The 20992-nt window shown below is 36.7% G+C and overlaps 2 protein-coding genes across 3 annotated transcripts in view; one reads left to right on the top strand and one right to left on the bottom strand.

The window, feature by feature from the left end:
• LOC110455055 overlaps nucleotides 1–8256 on the bottom strand; it is a 92296-nt gene extending 84040 nt beyond the window's left edge. Inside the window, exons 1-4 of the mRNA XM_021504972.1 lie at nucleotides 8181–8256; nucleotides 2757–2885; nucleotides 2320–2391; nucleotides 425–475 (exon numbers count right to left, since the gene is read on the bottom strand). Coding sequence (XP_021360647.1) covers nucleotides 425–475; nucleotides 2320–2391; nucleotides 2757–2796 — 163 coding nt within the window. The 5' untranslated portion in view covers nucleotides 2797–2885; nucleotides 8181–8256. The remainder of the gene's footprint in view (nucleotides 1–424; nucleotides 476–2319; nucleotides 2392–2756; nucleotides 2886–8180) is intronic.
• Nucleotides 8257–8410: 154 nt separating this feature from the next.
• LOC110455028 (DNA mismatch repair protein Msh3-like) overlaps nucleotides 8411–20992 on the top strand; it is a 28421-nt gene continuing 15839 nt past the window's right edge. For both annotated transcript variants that reach the window (XR_002463416.1, XM_021504912.1), the window contains exons 1-13: nucleotides 8411–8681; nucleotides 10384–11088; nucleotides 11788–11904; nucleotides 12205–12322; nucleotides 12846–12973; nucleotides 13634–13800; nucleotides 14233–14342; nucleotides 14672–14786; nucleotides 16037–16231; nucleotides 16606–16741; nucleotides 18634–18821; nucleotides 19050–19218; nucleotides 19473–19537. Coding sequence is in view for 1 of the 2 variants with exons in the window: in XM_021504912.1 (XP_021360587.1) it covers nucleotides 8499–8681; nucleotides 10384–11088; nucleotides 11788–11904; nucleotides 12205–12322; nucleotides 12846–12973; nucleotides 13634–13800; nucleotides 14233–14342; nucleotides 14672–14786; nucleotides 16037–16231; nucleotides 16606–16741; nucleotides 18634–18821; nucleotides 19050–19218; nucleotides 19473–19537 (2396 nt within the window). In the remaining variant the exon portion in view is untranslated. The remainder of the gene's footprint in view (nucleotides 8682–10383; nucleotides 11089–11787; nucleotides 11905–12204; nucleotides 12323–12845; nucleotides 12974–13633; nucleotides 13801–14232; nucleotides 14343–14671; nucleotides 14787–16036; nucleotides 16232–16605; nucleotides 16742–18633; nucleotides 18822–19049; nucleotides 19219–19472; nucleotides 19538–20992) is intronic.

Raw genomic sequence — 20992 nt, forward strand, 5'->3', positions numbered from 1 at the left:
TAGAGGATAAGAAGCTGGAGGAGGGAGAGCTAGAGTATAAGAAGCTGGAGGAGAGAGAGCTAGAGGATAAGAAGCTGGAGGAGGGATAGATAGAGGATAAGAAGCTGGAGGAGGGAGAGCTAGAGGATAAGAAGCTAGAGGAGGCAGTGGGGGCTGGAGGATAGGAAGCTAAAGGAGGGTGAGAGAAAGAGTGAGGAGGGAGAGCTAGAGGATAAGAAGCTAGAGGAGGCAGTGGGGGGCTGGAGGATAGGAAGCTTAAGGAGGGTGAGAGAAAGAGTGAGGAGGGGGAACTGGGGATTGGAAGCTAAAGGAGAATCAACGCAAACTCTGGAGACTAAAACCTTTTTGAAAATTTCTCAAAGGAGTATTTTTTAGTAGTTTGTTGCACAGGTGGTCATTCAAATTCATTTACAGTCATACATACCATCAATAGATTCATCAAAGCTGCTAAATGAGAATTCTCTTTCCAGTTTTTCTGAAAAACATTGAAAGCAACACTACATTATCATTTGATTTTTCATGAGAAACATTTTATTTCTCTGCCTTTCTAATTTCAACTGTTCACCAGTCTTACTTTAAGCTTGGTTACTTCTTCACTACCTTTAATACACATTATTTGCATATTGCACAGTTCTTGTTTAGTAACTTACGAAGGAATTTTCTGAAGCTATTAAGAGTCCAGAAACATATAATTTGGTGCCTTTGGTTGCACTTTTTAATTTTTTTAGCAATCATGTCAGGCAACTATTTATTTCATTTCTTATCACCATTATAATTAGGGTTGTCAAAATGAACAAATTTTAGTACCATAAAACACATGTAATTTGCACACCTATGTAATTTCTGCAGATACGTTTTTGGTAAATTGCTGAAAATGCTAACAAAACAATCTACTTATCCATTTTGTGCACCAATTTTTCCCCTCAAAAACAATGTCCAGAATGCCAGGAAAATTGATCTATGACACGAATCTTTGAAACAATGATATCTACTTTCTCATGTCATTTATTTAGACACCTATTATTAACCTTGAGTAGCTTTTCACTCGAAAATTCTTCCGACTGAATTTAACAAACAAAAACAAAAAAATTGTATCACATGCACAATATCAATACATAAAGACAATATCTGACCTCCAATGTTAATACAAAACCACACTGGTGAGATATCATAACAACAGGAGGCTGCGGTGGCCAAGTGGTGAGATATCATAACAACAGAGGGCCAAGGTGGCCATGTGGTGAGATATCATAACAACAGGGGGCCGGGGTGGTCAAGTGGTGAGATATCATAACAACAGGGGGCTGAGGTGGCCAAGTGGGGAGATATTATAACAACAGGGGGCCGCTGTGGCCAACTGGTGAGATATCAAAACAACAGGGGCCCGCTGTGGCCAAGGGGTGAGATATCATAACAACAGGGGGCTGAGGTGGTCAAGGGGTGAGATATTATAACAACAGGGGGCCGCGGTGGCCAACTGGTGAGATATCAAAACAACAGGGGGCCGCGGTGGCCAACTGGTGAGATATCAAAACAAGGGGCCGCTGTGGCCAAGTTGTGAGATATCATAACAACAAGGGGCTGCTGTGGCCAAGTGGGGAGATATCATAACAACAGGGGGCCGGGGTGGTCAAGTGGTGAGATATCATAACAACAGGACGCTGCGGTGGCCAAGTGGTGAGATATAATAACAACAGGGGGCTGAGGTGGTCAAGTGGTGAGATATTATGACAACAGGGGGCCGCTGTGGACAACTGGTGAGATAACAAAACAACAGGGGGCCGCTGTGGCCAAGGGGGGAGATATCATAACAACAGGGGGCTGCGGTGGCCAAGTGGGGAGATATTATAACAACAGGGGGCCGCTGTGGCCAAGTGGTGATATATCATAACAACAGAGGGCCAAGGTGGCCATGTGGTGAGATATCATAACAACAGGGGGCCGCGGTGGCCAAGTGGTGAGATATCATAACAACAAGGGGCCGCTGTGGCCAAGTTGTGAGATATCATAACAACAAGGGGCTGCTGTGGCCAAGTGGTGAGATATCATAACAACAGGGGGCTGCGGTGGCCAAGTGGTGAGATATCATAACAACAGGGGGCCGCGGTGGCCAAGTGGTAAGATATCATAACAATAGGGGGCCGGGGTGGCCAAGTGGTGAGATATCATCACAACAAGGGGCCATGTGGCCAAGTGGTGAGATATCATAACAACAGGAGGCCACGGTGGCCAACTGCTGAGATATCATAACCGCAGGAGGCCACGGTGGCCAACTGGTGAGATATCATAACAACAGGAAAAATCAACAGTCATACATACCCTCAGTGCCTAGTTCGTAGTGGGTAAATGAAGACTGTCTCTCTACATTTTTAACAGCATCTGCACCTTTTCCTAAAAACAACATTACCAAGGTATATGTATTACAATTGGATCTTCTCCTTCAAGTCTATTTCATTTCCTTTCTTTATTTTTTTTCGTTTATTATTACTATCGCTTTGTATTTAGAAATAGAAAAAAAGAAACACTGTTACCAAATACAGGCAATGAAACAAGCTCCAAAGAGCTTTCCAGTGATGGAAGATACTGTGAATGTTGTAAAATACACACTATCAATGCAGTAATATATGGTAGATCTAGATCATCATCAGACAATTCTGCACCAGGGGACAAACACATGACTGCATGGGTATTAACCAAGGATTTACAATCAATGTGTTTGTGGTAAATGTGTTTTACTGTTATTGTATAGTACATACCTTTTGGTATCGTAGTGGCCATCTTTTTCTTCGACGCCATTCTTTCATGTACTCTCTATTTCCAATATCAGATGTTTTACAGAGTTTGATAATCCATTGCTATAATGCACAGGTTTACAGCTAGGCCGACTACAATAAACGAAGGCAGTAAACATCTCAAACATTGATTTCCAATTAAAAAATATATTTATGCAGGTATATAAATTTTAATCATTGTCTCTGTAAAGTGAGATCTAAAAGAACTAATTCATTCTTCAAATCAATTCATTCCAGCAACATTAGCATAATATACTGTATACCAGGAAATACTATCTACACTATATACTATATATACCAAGAAACACTATATATACTATATACTATATACATGTACCAGGAAACACTAGTATATACTATATACTATATACCAGGAAACACTATATTTATACTATATAGTGTTTCCTGGTATATAGTATATACATTTTTAGTATATATAGTGTTTCCTGGTATATAGTATATACTATATATAGTGTTTCCTGGTATATAGTATATATAGTGTTTCCTGGTATATACTATATATACTATATACTATATACCAGGAAACACTATATATACTATATACCAGGAAACACTATATATACTACAAATGTATATACTATATACCAGGAAACACTATATTTATACTATATACCAGGAAACACTATATATACTATATACTATATACAGGAAACACTATATATACTATATACCATATACCAGAAAACACTATATATACTATATACCAGGAAACACTATACTATATACCAGGAAACACTATATACACTATATACCATATACCAGGAAACACTATATAAACTATATACTATATACCAGGACCTTTCCGCTGCAGTTGGATATATGCCTTTTTCGCCCTCCATTATACGGGCAAATTTATCATTATAGCAAACATTTGTAAACAACATAGTGTACATGTTGATTAAGTGTGAAGGGCAAATTTAATTTGGGGGCAAAAATGGACTTAATGTCGAAGGGTGAACATTTGACAAGGCAAAAACTTCCTAGTATTCAGTACATACACACCAGTAATTATCTTTCAACACCAAAAAGAATGCTGTTTGCAGACACTGTGGTAAGTCTCAGAACTGAACTATAGATTGGCAGTCAGTGCAGATGGCCTAGTAGGTAGAACATCCATCTAGATTGTGGAGGGTCAAGCTTCAAATCTTGGTCTGGACAGTAACAGTTTTCCAGACTTGTTACAAACCATAGCCATTGATCAAATCTTGTGAAAAATATGTGTTTGGCAGGGAGATATCTGAGTCTCCCCAGGGTTACAAATATTGGTGTGTTTTGGGAGTCAAGAGTTAGCTAGTACAGGAATAAGATCTCCACTAGTACTGTCTGAAGATATAGCCCAGTTGCTAGAGCAATCACTTGGAGTTCGGAGATTCCAGAATTGAACCGTGTATCTTGTTGCATTTTTCCATCCTGTTACAATGTCCACCTAGAAAAGTTTTCTGGCTGTTTCAATAAATTCTGACTGAAGCAGTTTGATTTTTTTTCCTCTCTGTACTTTACGTTAGTTAAAACACTCTGATTATTATGAGTGTCTATAATCTGATGTAGCTGCTACGTTGGTGTATGTTCCATCAGTTAAATCTCTTGCCAAAAGGACCAGTGTATTTGGAAATTTTGTTCTTGCTTTGATCAAACCAGCAACTGTGATCCTAGTCAGTGATGACTCTCTTTCTTGTTGCATATGTATGACAGGAACAGGAGTCCTGCCCCAGTACCCTGAGGAATTTCTGACATCACATTGGCCGAGATGGTACATTAGAATGGCCTTCCCTCTTCACACACTGCTGATGAACGAAGACTGACACGTTCCATCAATATCACACTAGTGAAGGGCTGATGATCGATTATAATCTAGAACCTGTTTCTGTGTTACATTTGTTTGTGCCATGACCTTTTGCACGTCACTGTGCTTATACCGGAAGTTTTTTGGCATCATATGTCATTTTTGGGTAGTAAAAGTAAACATTTAATGAATGTCTGTGAGGATGCTGAATAAAATGAAAAGTAAATTAACCCTATTTTACTCAAAAACACATAGAAAAGTAGCTTTTCTATTAGTTTCATTGCTTTTTTTATTTGATTAGAAAACAACAGAAATACTCCTGGAAAGGGTAAAACAATTTATTATATCTATCTATAAACATTTCGTAATTTTCTGCTTAGCAAATTTGTGTGGCTGTCATGTGGTCTGGTTTGCCTATTTTAAAGGCAGCGCTAAAAAGCATGGTGTCTTTATATGTTTTTCTATGAATTTCCTTCTTTATAATTGATAGTATATCCTATGAATAAACACTCTATTGTGACTCCAAAATGTAGCAGGTGGAAACATCAAAATTATATCGCAAACATTTCCTTCTATCTTTTTGGACCTTAGTGGTAATCATAGATAGATGGGGACAGAAACTGGTAACATGTCATAATGGCATCGTTCAATGATGACAAAAGGATAGAATAAGATGTCATTGTAGAGTACATGACACTAGCCATTGCAAACTGACTTTCCAGTTAATATTAAGACTGATCATTAATTATTAATCATGTCAAGCACATTTTGTTTAATTTTGCTCTTTTCGTTTAAATTTAGTCAAATATCACCATAAGGACTCAGAAATTGGTCACCCGAAAGTTGATGTTATATTTACTGCCTATTCCCTGTCTAATTTTATACATTACATGCAGGCCTACATATCACCTGGAATTTCCATATAACTGAATGACCTATGCCATGCCTCAATATTGGTATAAATCGATGTCTTCTTTATTGTTATACCCACAATCTATACCGGATCAACACCTGGCTACAAAATTTTTAGAATGCACAAGAAATGAATTCCTTTATCAACATGTTACCAAACCTACTAGAATTAGAGAAGGTAATCAACCCACCACCTTAGATCTTGTTTTTACCAATGAGGAGGGAATGCTAGTTGAAATAAACTATGAACTCGGACTTGGACTAAGCGATCATCTCTCTCTGAACTACGAGCTCTGCCTATACACTGAAAATGTTACCAGCAAAGTAGAGAGATTGAATTACCATAAAGGCGATTACACAAAGATCAGAGAGAAAATCAATGATGTCAACTGGCCAGATCTGCTGTCTGTCAAAAATGTAGATGAGTCATGGAAGGTCCTTGCAGAGACTATATCAAATCATTAAAGAACACATACCAGTGAGCAAGACCAAAAACGACAAGTTTACCCTTAAAACACCACTTGACAGGGAGGCAGTACATGCTATCAGGCACAAGAAAACCAGATGGAAAAAGTACCTTCATTGTAAAGACGATAAGAACTGGAATGAATACAAAAAAGCTAGAAACCAAGCTCTGAAACAAATTAGAACATCTAAATACAACTATGAAAGGAGCATGGCCATGGACATCAAATCAAATAGCAAGACATTCTGGAAATACATTAGGTCGAAGACCAAGACTAAAAGTACAATAGGAAATATCAAAGACGCCAATGGTGACCTGACATCTAACAACAAAGACTAAGCTGAGATCATGAACAACTACTTCACAAGTGTTTTCACTGTCGAAACAAATGAACCACTGCCAGTGTTCGATAGAAGAAACTATCAGGAACCAATCAACTTTATTGACATCACGAAAGACAAAATACTATCGGCAATAAAGCTACTAAATCCAAACAAGTCAGGTGGACCCGACCTATTCCATCCTAAACTACTATTAACTGCCATTGTGACCCCCATACATAAATCCGGATCCAAAACAAGCCCAGAAAATTATAGACCAATCAGCTTAACATCGGTTCTGGAAAAACTGATGCAAAGAATCATCAAGGATGCCATTGTGGATCATATGGACACCAACAATCTTTTCTCCAAAAGTCAACATTGTTTTACCAAGGGAAAATCTTGTGTTACCCAGCTACTACAGGTCCTTGAAGATTGGTCAGAACAAGTAAATAATGGAACCCAGATAGATGTTATATACCTCGATTTTAGCAAGGCATTTGACACTGTCCCTCACAAACGGCTACTGTTTAAATTAGAACAATATGGGATCAAGGGAAAGCTACTCCAATGGATAGAAAATTTTCTAAGCGGAATGACACAGAAGGTAGTGATCAATGGTGAAATATCAAATACCAGGAATGTAACCAGCGGTGCCCACAAGGGAGTGTCCTGGGACCTCTTTTATTCCTGATATTTGTCAACGATATGCCGGAAGTCGTACAATCCATAATTATACTATTTGCTAATGACACAAAATTATACTCTGGAATTTCGAACGACGAAGATAGGAATACTCTACAGGAAGATGTCCACAGATTATGTGACTGGACAAAAGTTTGGAACATGAAACTAAATGGGAAAAAATGTAAACACATGTCAGTAGGAAATCAAAACATAGACTCGTCTTATACTACAAAAAATGGACATATCGAAGTAACCATTGACAAAGTGATTAAACAAAAGGATTTGGGAGTTACATTTGACTATAAACTAAAATTTACTGACCATGTCAACGAATGTGTCTCTAAAGCCAACAGAATCCTCGGACTAATATTTCTGTCATTTACATTCATAAACAAAAACATGTTTATTCAATTGTATAAAAGTTTATTGCGGCCACACCTGGAATATGCCACCTGCATATGGTCTCCAATGCTCAAAAAAGATCAAATAGCCATTGAAAATGTCCAACGCAGGGCAACAAGACGCCTACCGTTCCTAAAAGGAAAATCATACAGTGAGAGACTTTGTATGTTGGGCCAACCCCAGTCTAGAGTATCGACGATTGAGAGATGTCATACAAATTTACAAAATCATATATGACATTGACATTCTGGATAAGGACAAAATTATTAAAATGGCAACATTGGCTACAACAAGAGGAAACTCCAAAAAAAGAGAAGGATGAGGCTCAATGTAAAGAGGAACATGTACAGCAGTAGGGTCGTGGACGTGTGGAACTCTCTACCAAATACAGTTGTAGAGGCCCCCTCCTTAAATAGTTTTAAAGCTCGGTTAAACAATCACTGGCGTCATCACCACCAAAAATTTGTACCAACCTGTTACCCACAACCAAACGTGATTAGAGAACAGTATATAGATGCGTCTCAAGAAGCTGGATCAGCTTACGTCGACACTACATGAAAACTACATGAAAACTATGAGACTTATGATAAAGTACATGTGAAGGATGTGCAAGATCTACCGTATTATAATTCAATGGCAAAGCTGATATAATAGAAATAACATTACTGTACAGTACTGTAGAGTGGGAACGAACCGTGATATAATAGGTCCTTAATGGATATGCTTTATCTCTTATACGTGAACCACGAGTAAACCTGCAATACACGAAATATTTTGCCGATGGAAATAATGCTTACTTAATGAAAATATGTGTCAAATCACCTATTTAAGTAGCATACAGGTACCTGCTGTCCACTTGTTACTAAGACGCCATGATGTAAATAGAGTTAAAAGTAACCTTTATCAAAAAGACGCTTCTAAATTCCCTTTGAACTGCCTTTGATTACAACCATTGTTACTGTCCCGATTATATTTCATTCGGAGCACGTCGACTGTTTTCAAAAGAAAGCATGAATTAGTCATTCGGATCCAGATCAGATGGCGGCAACAAACATTTTCTGCATTAGTTGCAGAATGTTCTGTGACTGTTAGGTGTACTATCCAAGTCATTCACGATGTCAGCAAGAAAGAGTCTCACCAACCTGAAACCTCTTTCACATAGAACTAATGAATCTAATGCAAATGAGAAGAAACAAGTGACAATCTCGAAATTCTTTGCATCAAAAAGTGCGAAAAATGACTCTGAATTGGTAATTATAGACAATTCTTCAAGGGAAGGAAGTGCCGATGAGAAAAAGGTTAGGATGAATTACTTTTATTCTATTGTTGTTTTATTTTTATATGAAGGAAAGTATTAAAATTGAGGGTAAGCAAAAGAGCATGTGAAAGATCAAAGAGTGACGAGTGTACATTGTACATTTACAATCAGGTTTGGTACTCGACTTCTCAAGACTTAATTAAATACGTAACTATTTCTTGGTACGTTATGGCTGAATGCACTTATCAACTTTACAAAGTCGCTTTCCAATAGAAAAATCGAATTTGTGTGTTTTACTTTTATGTTTGAAAATCCAATCTATCTATTTTCATTATTGTGGCAGGGTTCAATTGTACATAGGATTAAGGTCGCCTTCTAGCTTCGAGCTAGAGGGAATTTCCCTTTAGCTCAATGGTAGAGCGTCCGAATAGGAACCTGGAGATTGAGGGTTCGATCCCTGGTGAAAGCACGTCATTATTCTCTTTCTGTTACAAATGGTGTCCGTGGCCCTCCCTGTGGTGACAGGGAGTTAGAACCTGGGTTGTGGTGTTCGAGGGCGAATACATTTAAAAAGGTTGGAGTAGTGTGGTAGGGCTCCATCCCCGGTGGAAGCACACTTTTCTCTTTCCTGTTACATTATAAACAACAGGTTTCTCTGTGTTCAATGTGAGGAATTGCTTCAAATGTCGTAAAAAGTGTCAAATACCAAAACTGTACGTGCTACTAGAAGTTTATTATTAGCTCAATTGATGTAGCCATTTTCGATGTTAGGTGATCATGAACTAAAAAAAATTGTCCATGCATGACAACTGAAGATCATTCAACTCCAGCATAACATATGAAGAAATCTAGCAAATGCGAGACAAATTAGATGCATTCCGCTTTAAATAACACTGAATAGCTTCGACTGAAATGCTCATTTTACAATTCACAAAACACATTCATAATTGGAAATCCTTTTATTAGTAAATGACCTATTAAAAGTTGAATGTAAGTATTTAAATTAGATTGATTAGTTTTACCTATGTGTCAATTACAAATATATTGTTCCTTCCTTGTATGAAAATTCATTTTTTTATACATTGTATACAGTAAAATTTCATTTAGTTAGCTTAATTGACCTGGTCAACTCAGTTGCCATTTACAAATCCCTCTAATGTATTAATTAAATAAAACAACATTAACAGCAATAATAATATTAGGTGGTGAAATGCACATTATTAAAGTTTCCATGAAGACCGTCAGTGTTCAGTTCCCTGATCACCTGAAATAAAAAGGTATGTATTTATATGTAGTTACCTGCCTGACCATGTAGGATTTCTCCAGGTACTTAAATTTCCTCCCACATTAAGACACCCTGCACACTGCTATCTGTGCCAATAAGACAGATTACAATTTGTATAGGTTGATTCAACTTGATTATAGAACTTGTTTCATAATTGTTGCAAAGTAAATAAAGTTCAACAGCTAAACTATGCCTCCACTGTTCTATATATGTATACCAGGTATACTTGGAAACTCATACTGGCTATATTGTTGTTATGATAATGGACTCTTATAAACTGTACAGAGTCTGCATTTTTACACGAAAGAACATGATGATGAATTAAAAAAAAGGTTAAGGGAGAATACTTTTAAAGTCTATGACTCATGTTTGTGGTAAATAAATCTTATCAAAAGAGGATTGATTGCATTAAATCTGACACATTAGCAAGATCTTGTGTATTTCTGTTGTGTTGAAGGTTTCGTCAACAATAAAGAAACGACGTAGGAAAAAGGTGAACGATTCTGATGACAACAGGTCTAAAAAGCAGTGTTTAGATGATGGAGGGGCTCAATTTTCTGAAAAAGAAGCAGAAACAGGACCATCTTCTGTCATCAAAGTCGACAGGCTACGGACAGATGAAGCTTCAAATGGTGAAAAGTCGACAGAGCGTGAGAAAAATGATTCAAGGTCCCATTGTATTTCACCAGGGGTAGAGCATGCAACCTCACTGAGTGAGAATACAAAACACAAATTGCAGCAGTTTGAATCCAGCGTTAATAAAGATGGAGATTCAAATTCAGGAGAAATAATAAGTATATCAGAACTAAAACGTAACAGAAACTTACCTGATATTTCTTCAGTTTCAAGTAGTTTATCTAAAGAAAATGACTTGGAAGCAAGCAAGACTTCAGATAGTGATGACGAATACAACGCACCAGGCACTTCAAAATCTATGCCAGCAAGTTCTACGTTGACAAAGATCATTCGTAAAAGTAGTTCTACTTTTGCAAGTAACTCCACTTTTGCAAATAAAACTACTAAAACCCCGACATCTGCAGGTAAGAAGGGCAAGTACACACCTCTGGAGCAACAATTTGTGGACATCAAAGACAAATGTCCACACGCTGTGTTGTGTGTCGAGTGTGGATACAGATACAGATTCTTTGGACAAGACGCAGAGGTAAATAAGTTATGTACAGCCTTAGGGACTGTTCCTTTAAAAAACTTCTCCACCCAATTGTAGGTTTCTTGTTACATAATGTCATAAGTAATGGAAACCAAAAAGAATCCCCAAAAGGATTTAATTTTGACTTCTACATGTAACTAGTACACGAAAGTTTTCTGTCTGAATGGAGTATAGTAACTGTGATTTATGTTTAGGTTATTATGTCTCCTCAAATGAAAGGAGACATATTGCAATAGTACTTGTTCACCTTCTAATAACGACTTTAATAATCCAGGCTGTTAATTCAATCTGTATCTGGATAAAAATCAAAGTGAACTATTTTCACCTAAAGAATATGTGCAGTATATTGTCTTTGTGACCTTCACTTCAAGGTAAGGTCAGATAAGTGCCAAATTTTCAAACCATAAAAGATATTTTGAAGAAACTTGAACAATATTTGCATCACCAAAAGTATGCAGTGCACTATATTAAGGTTACGGTGACCTTCACTGTCAGGTCAGAGGTCAAATAAGTTTGAAGCAAATTTGTTCGTTTGTGGTTAAGTTCAGACAATTATCTTTTTGCTCGCAAAAACAAATCTCTAGTTTCCCGTAAAAGTACAAAAATAGCATCAGCCAAAATTGTCAAACTTTCTGTCTAGCATGAAGGATCAATTTATATACTACGAACGATTATTACATTTTTGTTTTGAAGATTGCAGCTGAAGTTCTAAATATATTTTGTCATCTTGACCATAACTTCATGACTGCCAGCATCCCTACTCATCGACTCTTCGTCCATGTCCGGAGGCTGGTTGCTGCGGGTTACAAGGTTTGTATATTATTATGGAAAATAAAATTGTTTTCTATGATCCTACTTACTTTTCACCTGTTGTAAGTACAGAAAATGTATTATTCTTTAATTAACCAGATTTGTTTACTTAGCGAAAACAGATAACACTCAAGTATGCAGTCAATAATAACATCAAGGTAGGTTTGAATCATGCAAAAAGTTTCATTAAAGGGAGACAACTCTTAACAAGAATTACTTGTATTTGATATAAGGTAATTAGCAAGGTAACATCCATCATAACATAATCCAATGGATTTTTTTTTAATATATTTCTTTCAGGTGGGAGTTGTTAAACAGATGGAAACTGCAGCTTTAAAAGCAGCAGGGGATAATCGAAGTGCACCATTTACTCGAGAGTTATCTGCCCTTTATACAAAATCAACATTGATTGGAGAAGGTAGGTATCTTCATGGGCGTTTTTGAAAACTATGATAGTTTGACAGGGGTTTTAAAAATTCTTTTCAAATTTATAAACTTTCTAAATGTTTCAAAGAGATATAAGCAAATATTTTCTTTAAATGTATTTATTATTTGATGTATCAAATACATTAATTATCAAATGACATTTATTTACCGTCTAATTTTTCATCCTGAAAAAGTGAACGTTTATCATCAATTCACATTCAAACATAAACATAAATTTTCCTTGCCTTGACTGTTAAATTAATTCTTCCTATAGTAGTTTTATGGCAACTCATTTTTTCATTTAAGCTGAAATATAAATAAAGTTAGGTAATCATAATATTTCATCATTAGATTTCCTTCATTCTTTATATTAGAGAATTGTTTTTGTTAATTTTAATAAAAAAAGATGCAATATTAAGGAAAAATATTTTAAAAAATTGGAAACTTTATTAAACTAACCAAGCTTGAAAAGATGAGAAAATATCATGTATTCCATCTATGCATGGTTTTGACAGATGTGAACCCACTACTTAATGTGGAGGACACTGGAGATTCTTCATGTGGTACCAGTACTTCCTACCTCATGTGTGTGTATGAAGCACCACCGAACAAAAACAGCAAACAGCATACCACTGCCATCTTTGTAAGTATACCACTGCCATCTTTGTAAGTCAGCCATGGTTTCTCTCTCTCAGAAGAATTTGTTTAATTTTTAATATGAAAATATTATCAATATTAAATATTTGGTTTGGTTTGTTATTGTTTTACATCCTAGCTGTTAACAGCTATGGTCATTGAAGGACGTGGATGGAGGAAAGCCAGAGTTCACGTAGAAAAACCACTGACCTACGGCCAGTACCTGGCGACTGCCTCACGTACGCCTCGAACCCACGACCCAGTGGTTGATGGCTATAGTGGTAGCAGAATGTCAAGACGCCTTAACCACTTGGCCACCGCAGCCCCTACATATATTAAATGTTATTTACTTCTTTTGTAGTTAACTTGTATTTGCTGATGTATGGTTTATATATTTGTTATGTGTCGCTGTTACAGACTAGGATTGTGTATGTACCTTGTAGAATCAAGTATTTCCTGTTTGTCCAATAATAATTTTTCAGATATTGATCTTTTTGCTACTTACTATTTTATACATTTTTACACCTGTCTTGTATGATCCTGCGTGACGTATGCATTATTCACCAAGTTTAGGGGCCATTGAAACTTTAAATCTAGATTATTAATTTTTGGTGAAATAGGATTCCAAAAGAGAAACTGTTTTGATAATAAACCTATCCATACACAGGCTATTCAGCCCTCCACTGGGGACGTTGTGTATGATAGCTTTGAGGACAATGCCATGCATGGAGAACTAGAGACTCGGTTGTTTCACATTCAACCATCAGAAATCCTCATCTCTGATGACCTGCACGAGGACACAGATAACTTTATACAGCGGCTAGCGTCCATCAGGTAATGCAAATACAGAAGAGGATAATATATTGAAAGACACCTGCTTCATTCTTGATTCATTATTATCTTGTCTTTCCAATTCAAAAAAGAAGTATTGGTATATTAACTTGACATATTCATTTCTTTCAGTTGCTGTAAGTTGAAATTTAACTGCATTTTGAAAAGTCAACACATTGTTTTAGCACAAAAATAAAGCAAAATGATTACTGTACATTAAGCAAAAACAATGTTTTCCCAATTTAATTGTTTTGTTTCATGAAGAGAAAATATAGCTAGGTAGTAATGGTACATCATACATCCCTCAATGCTATTTCCTAAAGAAGACATTGTTGTGTTAAGATAAATCTGACATCTTTCATATATTACCAGACTAATAAATCTAACTTACATGTGAACAATTCCCAATAGATTTTTTTATTGGTGATTTAACAGCTGCACACCTGATGACCGTATGAGAGTAGAGAGGATAGACGGCCAACAACTAGAGTACAACACTGCCTTCCAGACTGTCTCCAAATTCTACACAAATGAAAACATAGCTGGTAAATGAACATGTTTTTCTAAATGGATACTTTGTTTACCAAAAATATGAAAGAAAAAAAACAAGAATAATGATGAAAAGAATTTGTGCAGTAAAGAGTTTTGCAAAGAAAACAAATCTGGTTCTCAGGTTATCAGTATGATAATGATAATATGTACCTGGTAGTTCTCTGGATTGATGAAATATTTTCCTACACTTAATTAGACAAATTGATCTTGATTGTTAAAAATGTGCTCAAATTTGGAGGAACATCTTTCATGACTTTCAAAATCATATATGAGAACAACCTCACCATTGTGCTATGAAGTCATCCTAATCTTTTGCCTGTAGGAATCAGCCTTCTACAGGAAGTCCTAAGTCTGCCACGTCCAGTCATTTCCTGTCTGGCCGGAACAATCTCCTATCTATCTGATTTCAACCTGGACAAGATCCTTACACTGACCAGGTAGTTCAGTCAAACTTGTAACTCAGAACACCTACCTTGTTTTATCATTTAGTAGATATTTTGAAAATATAATTGCAAGATGTGGTGAGTTTACATGTTAATCAATATGTGATACCAATTTCATTCGTATTTGTGATATTTGCGTGTTACCAGATCTGTCCTGCTATACTCTCACCTTGAGGTCGTCTAAGACGGACCCATTCGGCAGAGGAGTAGATATTAATATTTATGAAAATAGCGTTTTAAAACCCGTGTCTACTATGAGTACATACTTAAATCTTAGGGTATCGTCAGGTGCTATTCCTTCATCTCCTTTGTTTGTAGACCAGGTTCACCTTTCTAAACCTCTTATGCGTCATGCGTTTATAGCTTATTTAAAGGAGACATTGTCTCGGATTGGCATTGCTAATCAGCCCTTTAATGGTCATTCTTTTCGTATCGGAGCCAGTACCTCAGCCGCTGCAGCTGGGGTAGAAGATCATGTTATACAGACGCTTGGTAGGTGGTCATCTGATTGTTTCATACGTTACATTCGTATAGATCCTGCTACTATCTGTCGAGCGCAGCAGAAGATGTCCTCCCGATCTTAGGACAGCATTGTTGTTTCGCTTTTGTTTTGCCTGCGGCAGATAATTATGATTTCCAGTTCTTTATTGGGTTTTAGATATGACTACCAAATGTTTTAATGGTTTTAAGATCCTTTATGTTATATTATTATTTTATTGGGGGCTTTCACTCTATGTTGAAACATATAGTCCATTTTTGGCATTTAATTCTAGGGGAATTCTACCCCCAATCTCATAATAATAATATTATAGTATTTTACGACAGTATGTTTCAGCTTCTCTCATATCGTTAAGGGTCTAGCTAACATATTCGGCTTCTCTCATACCGTTGAGGGTCTAGCTAGTCGTTGAATATTATATTTCTCATGCAGCTTCTCCAGGGTCGCTCGCAGAGTCTAGTAGCTTCTCTGGAATTGTCCAGGGTCTAGTTGCTTCTCTGTATCTTTGGAGTCTTGCTCGGTCATGTAGCTAGCTACTCTGGGACACCTCAGAGTCCAGATTCTTTAAATTTTAAAATATTCCATTAGTAAGTTTAGTTGTTTTGGTATAGAGTGAGTAGCACCTGATACGCCAAACTTGTAGCTTGTATGTATTATAACTGTAGTGTAATAAACAGGTTAAACTGTTCTTGCGTGTTTCATTAAATGAAAATAAGTGTAAATCATTAAACTTATTTGTTTTCAGCAACTTTACACAGTTTTCTGTGAAGTCAAAGTTTATGCAGCTTCCCGGTAACACAGTTCGAAATCTGGAGATGTTCCAGAACCAGACCAACGGAAGTGAAAGAGGATCCCTGTTTCGGGTTATGAACCAGACCGTATCCAGGTTTGGTGGACGAATGCTTCGGATGTGGCTCAGTAGACCTCTACTCTCAGCATCGTGAGTCTATTGTGGGGAGGTACTTCTTAATCAGAGAGCTGCTGTCAGAATTAGGGTATACTATTACTGGAAGCAAGGACATAGCAGAGGAAGGGATTTTCAGAAGAGGATATAGATAAAGAGGGAAGGAATTTTAGCAGAGGAGTAAGATATGGGGGGAAGTCATGGAGTTAATTGGAGGGTGTGAGTAAAAGGGGGAGAAATGTGCATCCACTGAAGGGAGTTTAGATAATTTAGTGGGCAGGAGGGGGTGTAGTATTTACCAGGTTGTTAGCAATGAAATTTTGATTGAAAAATACAATGAGAAGTATGATTAATTTGAATAGTTTGTTATTGTAATGTTACTGCGGTGTTATGTGTACTATACCTTGTAGGGAAATCAAACAGAGGCATGCAGCAGTCCAGGATCTAATCGATGGACCATGTGCTGAAACTATGGCCAAACTACGGGCAATCCTCGGCAAAAGTCCCGATCTGGAAAAGGGACTTGCTTCTATCTATCACAAAAAAGTGTGTATAACAGGGTACTGAAAATTACTATAGAATCTTGTTATCTTTGGCCATTTGATTCTCCAAAAAATATCCTGAAGAATGCAAAGACACTAATATGGTTTTTTTTTAATAAAAATTAAAAATATATTTATCATGACTGAAGAGTGTGTCATTTACCACTCTTGTGTTAACTTAATATTTGTAAACAAAACTTTGGCAAGATATACAGACTTAGTCATGTAAAGTGCTATTAAAAATTTGTATCTCCATTGCAAGTGTATGAGTAGTGTTAAAAATCAAATACAGTGAAATATACTGTTCTTTAAGATGTGCTGGTGTTCAAAGGTTCAAAGGGGGCATAAATAATCATGTAATAAGCTCAAATCTTAGTTCCAGGATAAGAGCCAATGTCGTTTTTCTTATTTAGGTTCAGAGGTTTCCGTCTATATCATTTGCTTGGCTACCACCCAGTATGCAGGGCGATTGAAGAATAGGGGAAACTAAGTATACAGACCTGCTAACCCCTGAATCTCCCAATGGGGGTCATGACCCCCATTTGGAAATTTTGTGGGGGGTGATAACGCGCGACAAAAAAATAACGTCAGAACTAATCAGTTAATTTTCGCGCTGTCACGGCATAACATATGTAATTGTGTCTTCTGGTAGGATTTAAGACTTTTTTTTTAAATAAATAAAACAAATCTTTTCACACGTTATGTTTTATTACATTCTCTCTTTTCAAAATACTTATTTCCCTGTACATACAGGTAGTTTGAGTTAATTGTAGAAAACTTTGCATCTTTCATCATTGATGCATACTGGGAGCATGAACTCATCTAGAAGCTCCTCTATCTATTTCTCTCCCTCATCTTTATGTACTACATTGGGAATCTGACTGCCTGCAGGTTGGAAACTGGAAAAAATAAAATATGCATTTAATGTTAAATACAGGTATTTATAATATTGGTATAATAATATCTTGGTACACTCAAATTTGTACGACTGCAACAAATTTTAAAGCAATCTCGCGATCGATATCGGGAAGCATTATCATGCAGATTTTGGTAAATTAAAATAATCATGATCTGCCGTTGAGAAAGTAATGTGCTCAGAATTTAAGCTACTAAATAACGACTTTGCGTTTATAACCACAGTTCGTGAAAATTGTTCACGTATGTCTGTTGATGTAATAAAGAAAACACCCGAACCTGCCGAAAGAATTTAAATTAGGTATACAGTAGAGTACAGTTTACAATAAGAATGATTGATCGGGCTCAAAATTTTGTTTATGAAGCCACTCAAAATCATTTTTTCCACGATATTATGTTATAGCAGACATACTTATCATTTTTTCTAACGTTTAACGCAGTCCGGATTACGGTTGTGCATGTGTAGTGAAAGTCCTACGATCGGGATTCCATGCACTGTTGTAATACTGTAGTAAACAGTACTCACCTTTCAAATTTGCCTGGCTTCCACGAGAGACCGCCATTGTGAAAACATTTCGAATTGTGTACAGACTTCATCCATCCCTGAATGCTAAACCTCCGAGACACACGAATGGAGCACTTCCGGAAAATAGGGAGATATTAATACGAGCGCGGAGGCAGGTGATTCCGCGTCATGTGGACGGAATACGGGAGATTTGTATGACCCGCGCGGGTCATGAGTTGGTCGCGGGTGATAGGTTAATTTTGCGGGTGTGACCCGCAAGATGCGGGTCATTTAACAGGTATGAGTATAGAATTTTGCAGTCAATCGCTGCAAGCTCAGGATAAGTTGAGATCAAAACCTAATTTAGAGTGGGATTCTTGATGTCCAGTATACACATGTTATTCTTTATTTATCTGTCATTATACTGGTTATTTGTGACCTGTTTAATAAGAAACATGTAATTTTCTAAAATCCAGTGTAGCGTTGTCGAGTTTTACTTAGTATGTAAAGCACTCAGCCAACTACAGAAGGATGTCCAGCTTCTGGCTAGATCACAGTGTCCACAGCTAAACTCTCACCTTCTGAAGACAATCTTGACCAGTGTGCCTGACCTTCTACAGGACGCTGAATCATTTGTGTCATCCATCAGGGAAAAGTCGGTCAGGTGGGTACAACTTCTAAATGGTACTGACCAACTTCAACTTCAACAATTTGAAGATAATGGCCACAAGAAAGGTTGTGGCGATTAAAATATGCATCACCAGGTTTACTAAGAATGTTTCACTGTGTGAATCCTCATTGCAGATTAAAACATACAAATAAAATACATCTTGCAGTATGACAAGTATCTTTTGAAACAGTAAATTTAACTGTTTTGTTTTTCACGCTTCAGAGATAATGAAAAGACACAGTTATTTGCGGATGAGGGTAAATTCCCTTTAATACCAAAGGGGAAACAGGCCATACAGGAAGTGATGTCAGAGATTCAGGCCCACAGACGTGAGGTCCGCTTGGTTCTACGACTTCCTGCACTCGAATATGTCACTGTCATGGGAACAGAGGTAAGTGGTTAGAATCCCACACCTGTTTCTGTCTAGTTTTGATCAGTGAACTGAATTTGTTTAATTTCATGAAGCTAATGTTGTGGTGTAAATTAAAGCCGTTCAATATTTGTTATTCAATAGGATCTCTCATCTGTTCCTCTCAACTATTTATTTTAAACATATATTTGGTGGTATTTCTAGCTTTTTGGACAGTCAGAACTGAGATATTGTTATCTATTATTTTTATGACAAAATGTTTCTTTATACTGCAGTTTTTGATTGAGGTGAAAAACAATTCCGTCCACTTGGTACCGAAGGATTGGATTAAAATCAGCAGGTAATAAATATTTCAGTTACATCTTACAGTTTTTCTTTTAAAAATGTTCCCATTAACTTTATTTCGCAAATTATGACTAAGTTAAATTTGTGAATTCTGGAATTTGCGAGGTGATACTAATTCGATTTTTGAATGAATAATTGGGAAAGAATTAATTTGCAAATGAATCTCCTTGTGAATAAAAGCAAAAATTAATCTCGAGCAAAAATTAAGTTATATGCAGACAACATTATGAAGATTAATGACCACCATTATTACCATGGCAATTTAGACAGTTTTCTTCCTATATTTTATTACCAGGTTTGTGGACTATTTACCGAAGTAGATTACATGTTAGTAGATTTTTAGTCCCCTACTACATAAAACTGGTAAAACTGCAGAATTGCACTTCATCCTATATTTCATCAGTCTGTCTCTTCCTCCTATCAAAAATATAGAATCGTTAACTACTGAACATTTTTTTTTGTAAAACTTCATTGTTGTGTGATGACTACATAGTTTACCTCTAAGGTACAGAGCCCACTTGTATAAAACATCTTTACTCTTGAGATTTCCTCAAGTCCAAGATTTCCCATAGACAATACCTTGCTTGAGATTTTCCTTAACTTTGAGATGTTTTATACAAGAGGGTTGAGGTCATGCCTAAGGTAAAGGTCATCCCCAAGGTAAAGGTCATCACCAAGGTAAAGGTCATCCCCAAGGTAAAAGTCATCCCCAAGGTAAAGGTTATGCCTAAGGTAAAGGTCATACCTAAGGTAAAGGTCATCCCCAAGGTAAAGGTCATCACCAAGGTAAAGGTCATCCCCAAGGTAAAAGTCATCCCCAAGGTAAATGTTATGCCTAAGGTAAAGGTCATCCCCAAGGTAAAGGTCATCACTAAGGTAAAGGTCATCCCCAAGGTAAAGGTCATCCCTAAGGTAAAGGTCATCCCCAAGGTAAAGGTCATCCCTAGGCCTGAAACATCTAGTTAATAGCAAATGTCAAATCGTATTGTTGTTTGTTCGACAAATAACTTTCAAACAACTACCGTAAAAACCCATGTAATTTGCGCACTTTTTTTTCAGAAATTTTATACCCAAAGTGGGGGGTGCGTAAAATACACAGGTATAGAAAAATTCAAGTTTTTTTCAGGAAAAGATCGACGATTCTGAGAGATCGCCATCTTGGATTATGTCCCTTGGTACACAGAACTCTAAGACAAATGACGATCAACAAATTTATTTATGTCAAACATTAATAAAAGATACATAATATGTTGTTATGTGAGTTTATGTGAAAAGTATTAATAAATAGGTAACCGTTAACAAAAAAAGTTTAGCCAAATTCCTATGCCAGAGAATCGCCGATCAACTTACGACATTACGTTTCGACATCTCGGTGCATTTCCCCATACTATTACGAAAATGTAGTTGTTCAATTTAAGCTCCGTTCTATGTAAGTTCTGTAAGTTTTTTC

The sequence above is a fragment of the Mizuhopecten yessoensis genome, unplaced genomic scaffold, assembly GCF_002113885.1.
Source record: "Mizuhopecten yessoensis strain PY_sf001 unplaced genomic scaffold, ASM211388v2 scaffold8123, whole genome shotgun sequence".
Lineage (NCBI taxonomy): Eukaryota > Metazoa > Mollusca > Bivalvia > Pectinida > Pectinidae > Mizuhopecten > Mizuhopecten yessoensis.